A 19,162-nucleotide genomic window follows, 5' to 3' on the forward strand; every position below is an offset into this window, starting at 1 on the left:
GATACGTTTTTTTAAATTCTGTTGTTGGGTAAAGTCTTGTACATTTGGGAATATCATCACAAATCTTTCCAAATATTTTTCACATGACAAAAGACACCGGAGCCATTCCAATGTGTGTCAAGAGAGGTGTCAAAGTTGTTGATATACATCCCCTCTCTCCTTTTTCTTTAGGGTAAATCTTACAAACTGTAATGCAGTAGAAATATAAATAACTTCTACTCTTTTGAACAAGAACCCTGAGCTTGTGCTCTGTGTTAGATGTTTCATACGGACAAGCGGGTAAGAGTTTTGATTTGTATTTTGGTTGGTGGATAATATCTTGTACATTTGGGCGAACTATATTTTCCTTGTGACAGAAGAAGCTTTCCTGTAAAATATGTGTCAAAGTTATGGGAGTCATTCTCTTCTTTTCTGTCTCTCAATTACATTTATCAAACTCTAATGTAATAACAAAAAATCATGCGAATATTAAGATCTTCCACTCTCTTGAACATAAGCTTACATGCTGCTCCATGTCTGGCCTGGATGCTTGTAAGAAAATATTTGATACTCTGCCCTGCCTTCCCTGGTGCCACACTGCCATTTTCTCTTTCCCCACGGAGCAAAAAAAAAAGTGGGACCAGTCTCCATCTCCAGATCATCTCTCAGTAGCCCCTTTAACTAAATAAATAACTCATTACAGTTCAGAGTAAGGAGCTTCATTTACTCGAGGAGATGTAATCGCTGATTTAGCCCGCATCATCTCAAATACAAGTGTTTTTGGTAGAATCCCAGGAGAAGGAGCTCTGAAATGTTAAGTGAGGAAAGACTGGCTGTGTGGACTCAGCTGTATACATGAAACTGTTGATGGTAGATTGTTTGGTCTCCCCTGCACAGTAGGATTTAAGTTTGCAATAAAAGTGCATAAGGAGATTTTGTTTTCAATATCAAAGCGAATGTATGCTAAATAATTAGGGAAGGGAAACTGAAAGGACTTTTGTGTGAGCAGTCCACAAGAGGCACAATCACCCCAGCCACATTCCACATTTAATGTCAATACCATGGCAGAAAACAAGAAGTCATGGATGGTTTAAGGCTTGATGAAACAACCAGACAGAGGACCCGAGGCACTTTGCAAGAAAAAGAAAAAATAACATTTTTTTTCTTCAGCTCCTTAAAGAAACCCAAGAAAGAGTGTGGCCACATAGGACAAAGAGGACAGTGTCAGAAACTTTAGACGGTTACAGTAGATCAATTCAGCAACCTCTGACAAGTGAAAAAGCACTATACCATTATGCTTGCTTTTGCCATTTAAGGTTAGATAAATGCTAATGATTAACCTCAAATAGTAAATAGCTTTTACTAAGTGTGTCTAGTATAGCTTGGATTGGTTCTCATTTCTAAAAACAGTATTTTTCAAACAGTTATGGAATTTGACTATTTATTTTCTTTCGCAATGCTAACAGATAACAACCTATGTCCCTTTATTCTAATTTGAATCCACTGAAATGGGATTTAACTTAATCTGTGATGTTTTCAAAGCTGATGGCACATTTAAGAGTGAGTTTTGAAGTTCATCAAAAGTTGTTTTAGGTTCAATTGGGACCCTTTACTTTGTCTGCTGTCCCATATAAACATGTCTCTACCTTGTATTAATGTTACCATTAATATCAGCTAATATCAGACCACAACATATGCATTTTCTTTTTTACTTGAACATATACTAGTTGCTGTTCAAATGTGTTAGAAAACTTCTCCTACTGTATCCTGAGGAAGGCAACACAGCAGGCGCATGAATGCCATTTTTCAGTAAAACGGATGTTGGGATTTCCGTCCATTGTTTCGTTCTGGGAACATTATTATCAGTGTTGTTGTTTTTAATCATTGCATTAGGAAGCGGTGCCACAAACAGACGGTCTAGCCGGTGATGAAAGACGAACTTTTTACCAGATGACCGCCAACATTGTAAAAAATCAGAGAAGTCAGTCAGTGTAATGTTTCGTTTTAAGATTGCAGTGTTTTTATAAGTTATTGTTTTACATAAAGCAGTGTCATTAGTCTTTAAAACGTTTCCAGAATTGTTGACACGTCATTACCTCACGAAAAATGCACCTTTTTTATGATGGAAGCTTGTTACAATGAGCACATGAAATAAGTCTTAAATCCCACATCTCACACTCGTTTTTCGCATTATTAAAGGCCCTCTAATGCGCTCCAGGAAGGCGACTTCTTGGTTGCACTTTGGTTGCTCCGCGTGAAATATGGCGACCTTGATGAGGCTATAAAATGCCATGGTTGGGTGACTTTCCTCGCCGTGAATTGCCCCACATCCTTTGGGGGACCCCTGGTCTAAGATGAGGGCAGCAATGTGAAGGAAATGAAGTTAGTGAACTGAGTGGGGTCAACTGAGCAGGAAGAGAAAAGGCACTGCAAAGGAACTGCTGCTGGTTGTATTCCTGCGGGAACTGTCAGCATGAGGACAGACAGGAACATGAATGAATATCTTGAAAATCCTGAGTGGATGCTGCTGATGGCTGATTATTACATTACATTTTACTGAATCAAAATGAATGAATGGATCGTAGGCTATGCCTTAATTAATGTTTTTTTTTGCAGAGAGGTGTGAAAATCAAATGTTTTCTAATTGTTTGATACTTATGATTGATGCATTATTAAACATGTGTCAATATATACAGTGGGTGCCTAATTGTGTTTTTTGCCGAAGAAGGGTGGAAACAAACAATTCGGTTGGAAGAATAATGTTTTTGACAATGATACTCTAAAGTTGTCAGGGAGCAGTTTACGGACATGTCATTTTAGCAGTTTTGTGTATGCATTTGATCACAAATCAAAACAAAAAAATGCCTATTGCATTTTTCGACGCTGTCCTACTAAAAGACTGTATAAAGCAGATTTATGAAGCTCTTTCCCTGTCTGCTTTTCCCTTATTTCATGGTTCAGTGGCCTCTCTCGGCAGGCAAGGGGAGGTTTTCTCTCGCTGCTCATTGGTCGCGTCTCTCCCATCTCAGCAACATTTCCATTCATACACCCGGCGCTCCTTTTCAGCCCCTTTCAAAATAACTCAACTGTCATCATCATTGGAAAACGGCTTTGCCTGGACGGGACTAATTATTTAGAATTGGCTGCGGGGTGATTAGATCGAAACAGATCAAACGATCGACAGAAACACGACAGGTGAGTGAGAAAAACAACAGTTCGTGTGTGCTAAAAGTCCTGCTCAGACTTACTCTGCAGCGTATGTGTGCGTGCATGAAACAATAAATCCACTTGTTTTATTAGCCTACTATTGCTGATGCGCATTGTAAAAACAGATTGCAACACAATCGATCCGAAAAAGGTGGATATTTAGAAATGAATCCGATAAAGAAACTGTGACATATATTACAAACACGTTTGTTATAGTATGTCTTATCGCATCAGAGTTGTTTCCAGAGTGTTACCTTATTAAAAGTCTGCGTTAAATACCCATTTTGCAATCGAAAAAATACACCTTTGTTCACCTCTCTTCTCAGTCAAAGGGGTTTAGTCAAAAGGCCGATGTAAAAAAAAATGTAATTCGTATTAACTGGAAATCAGTTGGCTTTCTTAAATTATGGATAACAGCAAGGTAGGATGCTTAAAATGTAACACTAGAGGGGTCCCGGCCCACGGGGCTGTCTCGGAGCGAGGTTCACGCCGTTATTCACCAGCCCTCCTCTGCCTAATTGGCTGCAGATGCCGTATCCTATGCTCTTTTTACCGCGTAGAAATTTGATGCATTTGGGGAACTTTATGAGGCGAGCCCTGCGTTTGCCTGCAGGAGCAGAGAAGACAAAAACAAAAACGTTGGTGCTCTACAAGTATTTAAATCGTGCCACGTTCATATACACCCCCTTCTCCTGTCTCGGCTTATTTATCAGGAGGCTGGAATTCATGAAAAAACTTTAACATGAAATTACGCAGTAAAAGGGAGAATTTAAGTACTGTTAAACCTCTGATCGTGTGTAGGAATGTTTAAGTTCCCCTGTGTTTGTTAGCGTTTTATTTTAGTGTATTTCTTCCCTGTCAGGTATTGGCTTAAGATCACAATTGCATCCACACTACTAATTATACTCCACTCAGAGTCGGTAAAAGGTTGGTGATTGTATATTTATAATGCTGGCAGGTCAGAGCACACATGCTACTGAACAGGAGAATGATGTCCCATAGGCCTTGTTAAGATAAGTTTTTAACCTTTAGTGGTGAGTCCTGAATGCCAATGTAGAGGGTCCATATAGGTTTGCTTTTATCACACAGTCCATATAACAAGCATTTGGGATATGCCACTGCTTTCCTAATAATTGCAACAGGGAGGGAAGGGCTAAAGACACCGTCCTCCAAGTGCCCTTTCACCCTAGACTTTGTAAGCTGCACTTATTAAAGCGAAAAGTGTTTTCAATATGTGGTAAGCTTTAGGGGGAAACGTGATGGGGGTTGGGATGGGGCCCTTCTTCTTCATCTTGCTGCCCAGCTCCTATTGGGCGACTTGGAGTCATTCATCCATGTTACCAGTAGTGCATAAGTTAGTGTTGTTAATGTACGGACAGCAGGTAATTAAAACCTCCCCGTATACCTCTGACCACTTTGTAGAAAACGAGAGGCCTGAATGAATCAAAGGATGATGTGTGCAGTCAGACGTACACAGGGGGGACGTTAAGCAAATGTGACTTTCCCTTTATTTTGGTGGAAGTGGTAACCCATGTGTCGAAGTTCACAAAACCTGCGGTAATTTGCGTGAATGTTTGCTGTCACGTCACGTGTAGCTGATCTCTTGATGACAACGAGCAAACACTTTTCTGCGAGGTATTTTACGTTTAAAAGTGTACCAACATTTCAGATAACAATTAAACGACATGTAAATATAATTAAAACACATCAGGTAAAATCGAATTTATTATTACGTTATTATTATGTTTTTCTTTCCTCAGGACCCATTGGACACTGAACACCCTTGGGCCTGTCTGTCCAATAGACATGTTTCAAACTGTCCCTGACACGTCGTCTTACGTCAAGGTAAGACACCACCATCTCTTCGCTCAGGTAATGTAGGAGGAACAAACTGGGGACCTTTCTTTTTTTATTATGTTTTTTAGGCTCTGATATTCAAATATGTCTCTTTCTCTTGATGTGTTTCAAGTAGAATGCAATGTTTACACTGCGTTTTTTACACTGGTTTTATATGAGACAAATAAAGACTTTCTTCATTCAAAATTACCAAGGGTGTATAAGCTTTACGCAGGTGCCAGGCTTGTTGCATTTGGTTTTCACCTTGCTATTTTTTCCCCTTGTTGTGGAGAATGGCTGCATGTTTACGCTGTGAAGCCACTTGTTGAAATGTGGCTCTGTTGTGGTCTATGTGGAGTGCCAAGATACGTTTGATTTTGTCGATTTGAAAACATCTTAAAGTCTTACGAATCGCTGTTGTTATGGATCATTATTATGTTTGACGTCATACATCTCTCTCTCTCTCTCTCTCTCTCTCTCTCTCTCTCTCTCTCTCTCTCTCTCTCTCTCTCTCTCTCTCTCTCTCTCTCTCTCTCTCTCTCTCTCTCTCTCTCTCGACCGCAGTCCTGTGAATGTAAATAAAGCAAACAGTGCACATCTGGCTTTCACATAAAACGCGGCATCGCGTCACACCGCGTAAATACCTGCAACTGCTACATATCTGAGTCACTGAAACCATTACATATGTTTTATATATCAACATGTATATAAGTCCATTAATGTCAAGTTCAACGTGCACTTTGCTCGCATTTACTAAGTCAGTTAATTTGGCCGAATGACGTTTGCTCACATCCATTTTAATAATCTTCCGAGGGTGACTGCTCGGATTGTGCCATTATAATGAGCCATTGTGCAGAGGCGAGCTGCTATGGTAATATCTTCATAATCAAGGTATTTTTCCAAGGGCGACTGTTAATGTTTTGAAGACTTATTTCCCCTTTGAATAAGGGCTCTTTTCATCCAGCCACAGCGTTTGTGCCACTGCAGAGAGGCTGCGCGTTTCTGGGCCCAGAACAATTCCTGGTGTGTTGTGAGAGCGTTGAATAGCACAGAATGTTTGAGGAGAAAATACGCGATTAAATGAGTCTTTCTGCTCCCTTAAAAAAAGACAGGAGGCCCTGAAGGACAAACAGAGACTTCACTTGACCATGGAAATAGTTAACTTTCATTTTATCTTGCATAGCTGTTTTGATTTGCTGTGGAGATGCAGTCCGGATCATTTCTGCTTGTTCTGAATCCAATAATGTTATTTTTTTTATTCAAGGGTTAGCGTGTATTTTTCGCGTGCAAGTGCTGCACTGACTGGCTCACTCACATTCAGAGAGATATTGGTCAGAATGTGGCACGCCTCAATACGAGATTTAAAGAAATATTCCTCATTCAAGCGAATCCACGGCCCAACATTTGGTTTTGTTTGGTTAAGGCCAGGCGAGACTGGAACTCTCCAATAAAAATAAATCTCAAATTAATTATGGCCTAGAGCGAGGGGCCAGACAGTTCGTGCTTGACTCCACTTTTTGCCCTCAGTATTTTGACTCGGGCTGTCTTTTAGCTTGAGAGAAGGAATGATCAGAATACAAGTCTGCTGTCTGATAAAGAGCAAAGTTATAGGCTCATGTGACAGTGACTATTTTTCTTTGGAATAACACTCCGCTAAAAAATGTTTCTCTCAAAACTCAGTATTGGATTCTTAATTTCCCACATCGGGACTGATCAAATAATGTATAGTATACCCATTAAGTACCTTAATCTGTAAAATATTTTATAATCAAGTTTTCAACTGTTTTTTTTTTTTTTAGAAATGGTGAGGAGGAGAATGTTGACTTGTTTTGTCAGTTTTGATGAATCTACTCAGTTTTTGTTACCAAATTACCCTTAAAGAAAATATGAGTCCCTATAGGATGACAATTGAAAGGTTGGGCCTATTAATTGAAAGGTTGCTGAACATAATCTCTGTAAAGTGTCCGCCCACCTCTGGCTGGTTCCCCTGCAGAGAGACTGAGGAGCTACTGGCTCGTGGTGTAAGGAAGAAATGTCTGGCTGTCTAGTTCCAGCGTCAAGCCAGATGTTCTGTGGTTCACTGTGTAAACCAACTTGCATCTGTTTATTGGCCTTCCAAAATGTTTGTTACCACTGTATTCATTATGGTCTTGGTAGGTCCTGGACCCCCACTGTTCCTGATAATGTTCTATGACGGGATGGCAGGTATTTAAAGAGAGATTGTGTGTGAGGCAAGCTGTTGATGGTTTTTGATTAGAAAATCAGACTTATATGGAAAATGGGGGTTTGTTTTGTTCCTTGAAGAGCATACATACAATTATATCCTAACACCGCATTTTAATTATTTACTAAACCTAAATTAATTATACGATTATAGTTCAATGGAGGGTGAGCTTGTGTTTTTATCAATGGAACCTGGTGTACAAGACGCACATCCAAGTAAAAAAACTAAAATGATGTTAATATATTACTGGTCATAAAGGAGGTTTTGTTGTTCACCAATTGGGGGTGACGTCTTAAGCACCTCCTTCATTTGCCACGTTATCACTCACCTACCTAAAATAAAATAAGTATAAGACCGCAGACTTAGGAATGTATAGAAAAACAAAAAAAAGAAACCATAGCAGTCACTGAAGAGTTAAACAAGGTGTCTCCCTTAATTACCCGAGTCTGAACTGGCCTCAGGCAGGAGAAGCCTTGACCCTTAGCAGGATCCAGATGTGGTGGTCCCAAGGGTGGGGGCCCTCAGCCCCAACAGACCCCCAAGTCGAGAGCAGACAGGCCGGCCCTGCTGTCAGCCCAGCGAGTCTCTGTTTGGCAGAACCCCAACACTGCAAAAAGTATTCATCATATCAACTAAATCGGTTTATATTGTTAAACATCAGGCTATAACAAATGGCAGTGTAAGGAGATACATTGACTTTGGTCCAAAGTAAAGTTATCCCCTATATGTGATTTTCTTGATATGGATAAATGGTTGGTGATCTGCTAAAGCTTGTTAAAAATCAATGAAACAAATCAAATACAATCTGGGTTAGAGTGAATTTCCTTTTTATCTCTAAATCTGAGTTATACTTCTTGTATGAGTTTCATTTATTGTAAATAATATATCACTTAAATGCTAAATGTGCTATGAGCATTTCTTGCAGTGTTATGTCACGTTCAGAGCTGGCTCCATGTCTAGCATCTGCACCAAAATTATGCTTGAATTGATGAGGGCAATTTCATAGGGCAGACGAAGAGGAAAGAAAATACCTATGTGGGGGTGGGGATTTGGGGATTTTTTTTTAGGAGAGTAGGAAGGGACCTTTGGATAACTATAGCAAAGTCAACAATAACAATAATACATTTAAAACCCCGTTTACCCCTTTTTAAATGCGCCTGTGTGGAAGCAGGCTGCATTTCATCCATTCACTCCTGCGCTGAACAGCAGACGCACACGTGTAGAGCAGACCCTCAGACTGTAGTGCGGTTAGGAGCTGAATGCTTGGTTTTATTAATGGTGTCTCAGGAAAACTTCACAGAGAGCTGTAACAAAAAAAGACAAGGTTGCTACAAGTCCGTTCATAGGTGTTCAGGTTTGTCTCCTGTTTTGATTTAGAGCTCCATCAGCAGAAGGAGAGAAACATCTGTCCACAAAGAAAGATAAACTTTATTTTAATGTATGACTTTCATTATGAAATATAGGGTAAAATTGAGCATATGCTGATTTAAAGAGGGATGGAGGCATGGCCAGATGTAAGTCTGATGTGTAGGCGGGAACCAAAAGGGCTCTAAAACATGGGATCACATAACTTAAGAGTGGGACAGTAAAAAGTCATTCCCCAAATCCTCAGTTAAATGTGTGCAGAAATATTTCATAACTCGGACAAAATAGTAAACCCTTCCACACCATCTGTGACACTACTGGGAAAGCAAAACACACAAGCCTATTCTACAGCAGGCTACAACAGCAATGGCTGTGCACAACGCAGGCAGTCATCCTGTAAATATTTCCGAGCAGAAAACATAACAGCGGAGCGAACACTCAATTGTTTTCCCTGCTTATCTCTCTGGGACAGTATCCTGCTTTTTTGAAGGCAGGGCTTTCGGTGACACACAGCTTCCTTCTCAACCTTCTCAACAGTGGTGACTTCACTTCCCAAATTTAGAGGAAAGAAAAAACTCAATCCGGTAAAAGTGTCTCTTTCTCTCTGCCACATACCGGGGGCTGGAATTAATTCAGGAGCGTGTCATGTTTGGGATATTGTCGGAGTCCGTTGAAAATTGCGCAAAATGGACGGAACTATTAAGGTAAGGGTGGAGAACGGGGTGTATGAGTTTGTGGGAGACTGCTTTTTCGGAGTTGCGCCTCCTTTTTTAAAGCAATGGGTTGAAATGCCCCTCTGTGTCGGTCTGTGAGCTGGGACCTCAAATCTGACGACGATGAGCGGCTTTTTTCTCTCTGTCTGAAAGCGGTAACCAGATTTCCTCCTTTTTCTTTGAAAGTTTTTAATATGCTTCGTGGTTGTGAGGATACGCTACGGTTTGGATTAATAAATCAGAATATCACGCTTTGGATTTTGGGGACCAAGCGCACAATTACGCACGTCTGGGAAGGCAAAAAGGAGTGGCTATTTATATAAGACAACGTGATCATGTACTTTTATGTTTAAGTTATTCACGATTTTAGTCTGGGCAGCGGGGATTGAGCAATAGCCATGACTGGATGTACCGCTGGATACGATGTGTCGAGCTGCGCAACAGCGGTGTGGCACATCGCCCGGCTCGGTCCGAAGATCCTGTCGTGGGTCAAAAAAGTGTGATGATTTGACATTTATACAAGAAATAACACCTCTGTCTGTGTTTTTGTTGATAACTGTAACTTCTCTCTCGCCGCCACAGAGAGAGTTTTGTGAAAGTGTAAGCAAAGCTGTCATTTGGTAACTTCATGCGGCAGTTTGCAACACTTAAAACCCACAAGCATCACAATAATACCTTAGCCTGCTACTTCTAGAGTTGCACAACTATTTTGAAACGGTTTGTTTGTAGTCAAGAGAACTGGTGTATATTAACTGTTTCTACTGGCCCCCGACAGTTAAATTCCAGATGCATTATGGCAACAGCCACCAGATGTTGAATGGCAAGTCCCCGTTAGTTCATCCTGCACGCGTTCACTATGTGTCCTCCGGTTAGCAAGTGTATACTCACAAGAATGCAGTGTTTGCATTTAGGCTACTCGTTTTGTTACTGAAAAGTAATGCGACGTGTTCTCTTGGATCTCTTAAAGTAGCGGGTTTGTGGCGGCTGGGTGTGGTGTGAGCTTTGGGGGAGTGTAAACGTTGGGCAGACAAAAATGTCAGGCTGCATATAGTCACTTAAATCCCGTCATTCACCGCTCACAGAGCTGGGATTGTTTGTTTCGGGGGTGAAAGCCATGCTGCAGAAGGACATTCAAGTCTCAGCCATGGATTCCTGTAACAAAGCAAGGAGTTGTGACAAATGTAATCATAATTGAATCCTTGGGTGTAAATGACTGGCTGCTAGCTGCATTCAGGCACACTACAAGAAAGGAAGGGCTCTCTAACCATGAGAGCTTCCTGCTGCGCACAATCTTTTCCTGACAGGTTTCCTTTTCCTCCTTAAACAAAAGACAGGAATGCCCCCCCCCTCCCCTGGGTGGCTCCTGTTAGATGGCTGTGTGTGTGAACGCCAAACAATCACACGTGTAGTCTGGATGTGGAGCTATTGCATATATCCAGTCTGCGTCGTGACGCATTTGGGGAGATGGACTTGGTTGATGTAAACAGAATAGAGGTGGCTCCCAGCAGGTGTCACACTCGCACAATGCTTTTAATAGGGCCTGGAGCAACTGAGCCATGATTTATTTGGTGTTTTCCTCTCTTTGTCTGTGGCACTGCAGATATGTTTATACGAAATATTGCAAAAATAGAATACAAATCTTACGTATGCCTTCAAAAAATGACAAAATAACGTTTTATCCTCAAAAGCTGTATTGACGTTGTTGGGATCATGTTCACGAATGGTACTCAGGAGAAATTCATGATTGTCTTAGAGTAGAGACTTATCTTTGGACATTTTGAGACAGACAGAAAACTGCCTCTCACTGAATGTGTTCCATGCAGATACTGTAAGGAAAACATGGACACTGATCTGTCATCCTTTTAGCTTTCTCTACAAAAGAGTGGTGTTGTTCTATTTTTAAAAAACCCACTGCAATCTTGATAGGCACACACCACTTGCCAATCATGGTTTCAATTGCACAGGCTGATATGTCACTGTAAATATAACGTGCAACAGTCATAATAGCTCAGTGAGGCCTTATCAGACCGTAATGAGACATTCCCTCACTCTTACAATTTATCATCCGCAGACTAGCTGGTGTGCTCCACTCAGATAGCGAGCCCTGCTGCCAGGGTTCAGACTTTGATGGATCCACTGATGAAATCACTGGAAATCTAATTTTGGTGAGATAGATTAATACTCCAGAGAGTTTTATCCACCCACTAACCTGAACCTGAGTAGTATATTATTGAAAAAGTAAAGTTGTTTTTTTACATGTGGCATTAACAAAGCATTTATTTTGTCTGCTTCCTTTTACTCTTGTGTCTACAAGCTGTAACACTTTGCATATCTCAATCCTTACTTTAGGTACAGACAGTTGCGGGTCAGTGGCATTACAACAGAGGGCACTATTGTGCAATTACACATTGAGATAACTTGAGCAATATGCTTCAACTCTCTCTTTCTTTTATTATATTAGTTTTATCCAAACTAATTGGTTTAAAAATGTTGATTGAAATTAGTTTAACTTGAGGAAAAGCACCAATGTAATGGTGTGAGTATATGCTGCAAATATGATCAACTATATTGATGACATTTTTTTACGATAATACATTAACTGAGTAAGACAGTTTAGTCATACTTATTTGTTCAGTTTGAGAACTCATGCAACAGCATCATATTTTTTATTTTAAGTAAATTAGTTTTATTGTTGTCTTGATCATTTTTACAACCACCAAACAGACATAAGACACAGAGGTGGTGATTATTGGATAAGGATAACTGAGCGTCAAAATGGACTTGGCAAAAAAACATCTCTGCCATTCATAGTCGCTGTAGTGTTTTGGCATGTGCTTACATACGGCATACAATTATAAAGTCACACCCTCAAAAATAGAGATATTTATCTTCCAAACTGGGTTAAGTAAAAAGGTTTTTAACTTGCATACAATTTCTCAGAATGGAATCGAACTGAAGTCATTTGAGATCATGAGGATCTTGCTTTCATAAAAGCAACATTTCAGAGAATGCAAACGGCTAGAAATTGGAACTACTGATCAATGAATATCAAGTAGTATTTTTCCCCCTGAAGCAGATATGTGGCATTTTGGAATGAAATAATTCAGTCCTCTGGAATTAGACACGTCTCGGTCTAAGCTGTGCCATCAGATCCTATCAGATCCAGATGTACATCAGACCCGAGCCTAATCCTTATAGCAGAAGCATATGACTGTAATGATTTCACTTGATATTCTGACTTATTGTTTTCTTTTTGATTATTGTTACCAACGATGGATGGAAGAATTTTAACAAATGCTGACTCAGTAATCCCCATTCTGTGCCAGTTAAAGTTGCCTGGCACCCGTCTGAGCTGGTGACATTGCCCGACTTTGTTCACTGTCACAGTATTGAGTGACTTCTGAATGGTAAATGTATTCCACCAAGTACAGAACCCATGTTTTACTCCCAGGACGTTACACGAGGAGCATGTTGGAAAGCACGTAATATCTTGGCCAGCCGCGAGTGTCTGCGTTTGTTTTCTTTAATAAACTTACATTGCTCCAGCTGAGCCACAGCAGAGGGGTCAGTGTATCCGTGACCCCCCCTGCTTCTGTTGAGTCTTCAGCTGTGGGGGGAAGCCCAACGCTCAAAAAAGACAGACACAGCATTGCATGACAGGGGATTTTTTCAGTCCACGTATGATAATGCTAGAAACGAAAAATGAGTACACTATCACAAATCTGGGACATTTTGTATGGAACATGTTTAATTGTCAGCCCATATAGTAAACGTGAACATTTAAGAAGCCATTATGTTGGTTTATTTGTAAACCAGTGGGTCATTACTGTTAGAAAAGCGTATTGACTGATGATTTCAGAAAACCAGTACGGTGGTAGGTGTCTTACTCCATTGGGGGCAAGATTGAAGTCATGGTAACATCAACAGGAAGTTACAGATGGTACTTGGGCTGTGTACACAATCTACTTAGGATGCCAGACTGCGATATGACTCATAACTGCACATAATTGCTGTAAACAAAAAATACACAAGAGATTGAACATTTGACATCACAAGTTTCTGTTTACTGTCAAATGAAAGCCTGCAGTTGTATCTGTTCATGTTTGTGAGTTTATTCTTATCATATGTATTACATGAGTACATCTCCCAACTTCAGACATTTCCTTTCTTGCACGGAGTCAGATGAGAAGATTGATACCGCTGTCATATCTGTCTGTTAAATATGTTACTGCAGCCAGGAGAGAGTTAGCTTAGCATAAAGAAGCCAACGAAAACAGCTAGCCAACTCTCTCCAAATGTAAAAGAAACCAGCTGCATGCACCCTTTAAACTCTTTATTTAATGATTGATAATAATTTAATTTATTTGACTGTTTATCTTTTTTTTCCGATAGCACAACAAGTTGTTTTTTTCTACCAGGCAACAACTTAAAAAAAACTATAACACGTAAAACTAAAACACCTCAAATGTGTTGATTCACTTTTATTAGAAGTGTTAGATGTTGTTTTACGTTTGGATGGAGCTAGGTGTTTTTATTCTGAGCTAACTTCTGGCTGTAACCTTATATTAAAAAGACAGATTTAAGATTGGTGTTGATCTTCTAATCTAACACTGCATTTAAGCATACAAGTCTATTTCCCAAATTATTGAAGTACTCTAAGAGTGTATATTGTTTAATTTGGATATAATCGGCTTGCATGACTGAACACATAATAATAATAATGTGCTAGTATTGTAAAATGAGTCATGAAAGACATACCAAGTATTTTTTCCTTCTACCTACAGGAGGCGCTATCAGTGGTGAGTGAAGACCAGTCCCTATTTGAGCCTCCATACGCTGCTGCTGCCCCTCTCCCCAAGACAGACATGACTGCATCTGGAACACAGGACTACGGCCAGACCCACAAAATCAACCCCTTACCCCCACAGCAGGAGTGGATCAACCAGCCAGTGCGGGTCAACGTCAAGAGAGAATATGAGCACATGAATGGATCCAGGTAGGGCATGACAACCACTTCCTGGGTCTTACATTACTTTTTGTTCAGTGAGATATGAGTTTTTATCAATCTTAAATAAACACATAGGACAGTTGTTTGTCATTAATACAGCCGCTGCTATAAATGTTATTATTTGTCATTCAACAAGCCATTTCTTTTCTGCAACTAACCTTAGCTTTTTTGCCTCTAATCTTCAGTAGACTGGGCCCTGGCCTGTGTAAGGCTTATGTAACCATTGCCAAAGTCAATGACTGGAAAAGAAAACCAGCAACACCCAATTTATCTGCTGATAATATTTTTACAACTTTCTTGTATGTGTGTTTTTGTAGCAGGGAGTCTCCAGTGGACTGCAGTGTGGGTAAATGCAATAAGCTTGTCGGGGGTAACGAAGCATCTCAGATGAACTATGGAAACTACATGGATGAGAAGAATGCCCCCCCCCCTAACATGACCACCAATGAACGGAGAGTCATTGTACCTGCAGGTATGTTAGTATAGAAAACATGAACCCGTTGAATATGTGTCATAAAACAGTGAATCTGTATTTGCTGCGTACTTATACAGGTGCTAATTGTTCTAGCAGTTTTTCAGTGCTGCTGCTGCGTTTACAGACATAATCCCTCCTCTGTTTGGGTATAATTTAGCCAATGTTGTAAATACTATTTCTATTTAGCTGGGTTGTGGGGCATAGCATTGTTCCAATGTTTTGAGTCACTCGTGGGAGCACGGCTGAATGCATGCAGGTACTAATGTCTGTTTGTCCGCCAGACCTATATATCACTTCACTAGTTTCACAAATTTGATCTTCTATAAAGTGAAACAACATCGTTTGAGAAGTAATAAGTGTAGTTTAAATGTTCTGGCTTATAGAAAAGTTATTTTAACATGTTGATTAGGTTGCTAGACGTAAGCCAGAGAGCCAAACACAATGACTGTACTTTACCAAAAATGAGCACAATGAGCACAATTTCATTAAAATCGAATGGAGCCTTGGTTAATTTTCCATTGTTAAGGCTATACAAAAGTAAGTGCTAAACTGATGCAAACGTCCACTCATCCATTAACCTAATAAGATCTCCACATGGAGGCCCCTCCTAAACCACAAGTGGTGAGTTTGGGGTTTGGCTTCTAGATTGGCTGTGCAGTACATCAAACTTGGGTCAAATAGTACTTGCAAATGTGATTGAAAACATATTCCATAGTGTGTACAATCACAGGAAGGGATTTCAGAGCGTACTCTGTGGAAGATTATTTACCTGGAACATAAAATGAGTCATCTGGCGAATCCTGTTCATGTCGATACAACAAGACAAAGAATATGTACAGCTTTCTGAGCGAGGTCTGCTACTGATACAAAATCCTACATACATTCTGTTTCCAATTTGTTCATTGCCCCCCTCCGTTTACCTCAGACAGATACGAGGCTCTCGCAACTGTCCAACAATTATTATAAGTGAATTAACATTGTCTCTCTTCATTTTTTCTCCCTGCAGACCCCTCGTTGTGGTCACAGGATCATGTGCGCCAGTGGCTAGAGTGGGCCATCAAGGAGTACGGCCTGGTGGAGATCGACACGGCCATGTTTCAGAACACAGATGGCAAAGAGCTCTGCAAGATGGGCAAGGACGACTTTCTTCGGCTCACCACCATGTACAACGCCGAAGTGCTTCTCTCTCATCTCAATTACCTCAGGGAAAGTAAGTACACTGTGCAACAAATATAAGATTAAGAGTAACAAATACGTAGATATAAGCTTATGTTACTCGAAATTTGATTGATGATAAAAAACAGAACAATTAGAAGTTCAGAAAATTGAAGACATTTAGATTTTGAACAGTCATTTTGGTGAACTCCACTCCTGTTGTACATTCTGCAGTTTGTCCTTAAGTTAACGTCAGCACTGGCATCCATCTCTGCCAAGGAATCAAGTAAAAATTAACTTCCAGTGAAGACACAAGCCACTTTTCTCTGCTTTTGGATGAGAAGTGAGACCAAAACAATGCCAAACCCAAGCAAATAACATGACACTTTTCTTTTTGTCACCGCACTATACTCACATTACCATAAGACAAAACAATGAAATAGCTTTTACTGGAAACTAATTTATCCAAAAGGGCTACAAAGTATTAAGCAGAGCTGTGGAAACTAAGGGGGTTTTTCCCCCTTATCAAGATAACCATCAACTACATCCCCCACTTGACTTTGCTGCGCCTTATTCCACATGGTCCAGAGAGATGAAGCCCAGGTGCATTGCCTCAGGAATCACGTTAGGCCTGTGTGTTCAGCACAGCAAAGAAAGTTGATCTGCAATTCGCGATGGAGGCAACTACATTTGAGCTTCTAACCTTTGAAGATTTCCTCGCTGCAATCCATGCTTCATATGTTTCGGCTGGGAAACAAAGCCAGTTTTCTGAGGCGGTGTGCAAATTACATTTTGATATAAGATGTAACATCTGGCAAGGCTGCCGCTTGGAATACACAGAGATGTGTAGTTGAGACATTAGGTATGTCTACTGTTTCCGATTTTAAAAAAACATATAGGAGCAGTGTGATTGTTGAAAAGCGTGTCCCTTCTTTGAAGTCTTTGCATTTTGTACTAAACATTTTAAGTGCTGGTTTTGCTGCGGCTGCACAATATCATGACACCACGCTGGGTGGAGTGACTGATGGCTCAACTATATTTAACATTACTCCCAAAGAATTGCGATGGGCCTCCGCGTGATGTAATGGGAACTGCATTTTGTGGGTGTCAACAGTTTTCTCAGCGCACAGGGTCTGGGCAGAGAGAGATGCTTGTCATGAGTATAACAGCCTCATTGTGCAGCGGGTGGATCTGTCTGACCGCCACTGGGCAGCCTCTGCAGGGCAGTTTTCATTATGGGCTGTGCGACTTAGCCACGACTTAGGCGTGCTGCACCGCGACTCTGCCCGTCGCTGCCCTGTTTATGATTCAGACCTTGTGTGTTTTCGAGACAGAGGAGATGTCTCAGGAATTCTCTCCACTTGCCCAGTTGAAATTGCTTTGGATCAGTTCCCGACAATCACAAAGATGAATGCTGCCGTCTCGTGCCTGGACTGACTGACCTGTTTAGGGGCCGTTCAGGGAAGCGAGCAGCGTGTATTATTGACACTGAGCGCCGAAGGGCAAGAGGAACCATGTTAGTAAATGAACGTCTAAGGGAGGCTGAGGAGGAGGAGGAGGAGGAGGAGGAGGAGGAGGAGGAGGAGGAGGAGGAGGAGGAGGAGGAGGGTTGAGGCTTTATGCAGACCCTGCAGGGCTGATGATTTGGAAACTGAAGTCGCTCTCTCGTTTCCCTGCAGCACAAACAAACACAATCATAGACGAGGAATAACCCCGTCCAGAGAATAGACCTCTGGCTTCACTCACAAAAGAGAGTTGGAGCTGAGCCGAGCTTCCAGAATACAGAAAAAAGAAGAGGGAAGGGAAATACTGAGCCAAGCCCTGGAAGTATTAGTGATTACAGGTCATGTGATGACTTCCTCCAACCCCAATCATTCTCTTACTAATACATTACCCCCCATTCTGATCCAACATTTTCCAAAAGGCAACTGCAATCTTTCATACACATCTGTCTGCATTATGTGTGTTTTTGGTTCTGTTTATTGAACCTCTGATTAACATTCCTCAGAGTCATTAAGCCCTGTACGTACACTCGGCACGGGGCAGGGACACACTTCCCCACCCTACAGCCATACCATAACAAAAAATCCTGCCACGTCATACGTCAGAAATATGGCTCAGACGGCCGCACTGGTGCAACCGCGGGCACAATCTGAGCATCTGTCTGGCTACCCAGCTGCTTGCAGTAACAAGGGTAGTTGCCCATGCATTATTTTGGCCTCATTGTTGGTCACTTATCCAGATTTTTATAAGTAATGGCCGCCCGCACCCCAATGTGCTTTCAATTTGGGGTGCAATTTGAGAATTTGTTCAAATTAGTCTGTCAGGGAGGGACCACGGACTGTTTGCTTTATCGCACCCATGTAGGTCGGTTTGATACCACATGTGCTGGAAACGGAGCGGAGCAAAAAGAAACCTCAGACAATGAAAGACCGTATCCTCCGACGCACAGAGATGTGAGAAGAGACGGGGGAATATGAAAGGGTCGTGAGGAGGGAAAGTGCAGAGAGAGAGAGTGGATAATGTGATATTGGATGATAGATTTTACAGTAGTATTTGAGGACATGAGCAAGATTGTGTGAGCAAGAGGAACAATTAAGTGAGGTAGAATGATAAGTCAATGTGGGGGAGAACTTTTTTTTGGAAATGTGTGGAAACGGTTCGAGGGGTTATGATTGAGTGTCGTTGGAGAATAGCAATAGTTCTGTTTCCCAGCTGTCGCCCATGCTTGTGTGTCTGGATGGATTTACAGCGAGGGAGTCAAGACAGACAGAGAGAGAAAGAGGGAGAGGAAGAGAGTGATAAGTCTGGGCTTCTGCACTGCTGCTGCTCACTCAAGAGTGGGGGACATTCTCGAGCCCTCAATAGTTTATACAGACCATAAACATCTGGGCTCGAAGGCTGAGTAGGGAAAAAGGAGGTCTGGAGAGCTATTTTCTCTCTCTCTCCCCTTTCTCCCCTCACAACATTTTTATTGAGCTCCCATTGCATTAGTTCCTTCTATTGGCAGATTATCACTGGTGCACAGGGGCTCAACAGCCTGGCTCTGCGCCCTTTACTGTTAGCAGTCTGCTGCTAGCCACCCTCACAGAGCAGTCTCACTTGACTGCTGGGGTTCAGCCACTTAGCATTACAGGAATGTATGTGCATATCGCATTAGCATAAGTGCGGGTGGATATTAAGCGGTTGCTATTCATGTA

General features: G+C 41.3%; 1 protein-coding gene across 7 annotated transcripts in view; it reads left to right on the forward strand.

The window, feature by feature from the left end:
• The first annotated feature begins 2,993 nt into the window (after positions 1 to 2,993).
• fli1 (Fli-1 proto-oncogene, ETS transcription factor) overlaps positions 2,994 to 19,162 on the forward strand; it is a 30,706-nt gene continuing 14,537 nt past the window's right edge. Inside the window, exons 1-5 of one of the 7 annotated variants that reach the window (XM_034224718.1) lie at positions 2,994 to 3,174; positions 4,947 to 5,031; positions 14,109 to 14,320; positions 14,650 to 14,804; positions 15,814 to 16,017. In XM_034224718.1, the coding sequence (XP_034080609.1) occupies positions 4,993 to 5,031; positions 14,109 to 14,320; positions 14,650 to 14,804; positions 15,814 to 16,017 (610 nt within the window). In that variant the 5' untranslated portion in view covers positions 2,994 to 3,174; positions 4,947 to 4,992. Of the gene's footprint in view, positions 3,175 to 4,946; positions 5,059 to 8,861; positions 9,480 to 14,108; positions 14,321 to 14,649; positions 14,805 to 15,813; positions 16,018 to 19,162 lie in introns of those variants that run through there. The other 6 variants (XM_034224719.1, XM_034224717.1, XM_034224716.1 and 3 more) reach the window with 6 other exon arrangements.

Source organism: Gymnodraco acuticeps, unplaced genomic scaffold, assembly GCF_902827175.1.
Source record: "Gymnodraco acuticeps unplaced genomic scaffold, fGymAcu1.1, whole genome shotgun sequence".
Lineage (NCBI taxonomy): Eukaryota > Metazoa > Chordata > Actinopteri > Perciformes > Bathydraconidae > Gymnodraco > Gymnodraco acuticeps.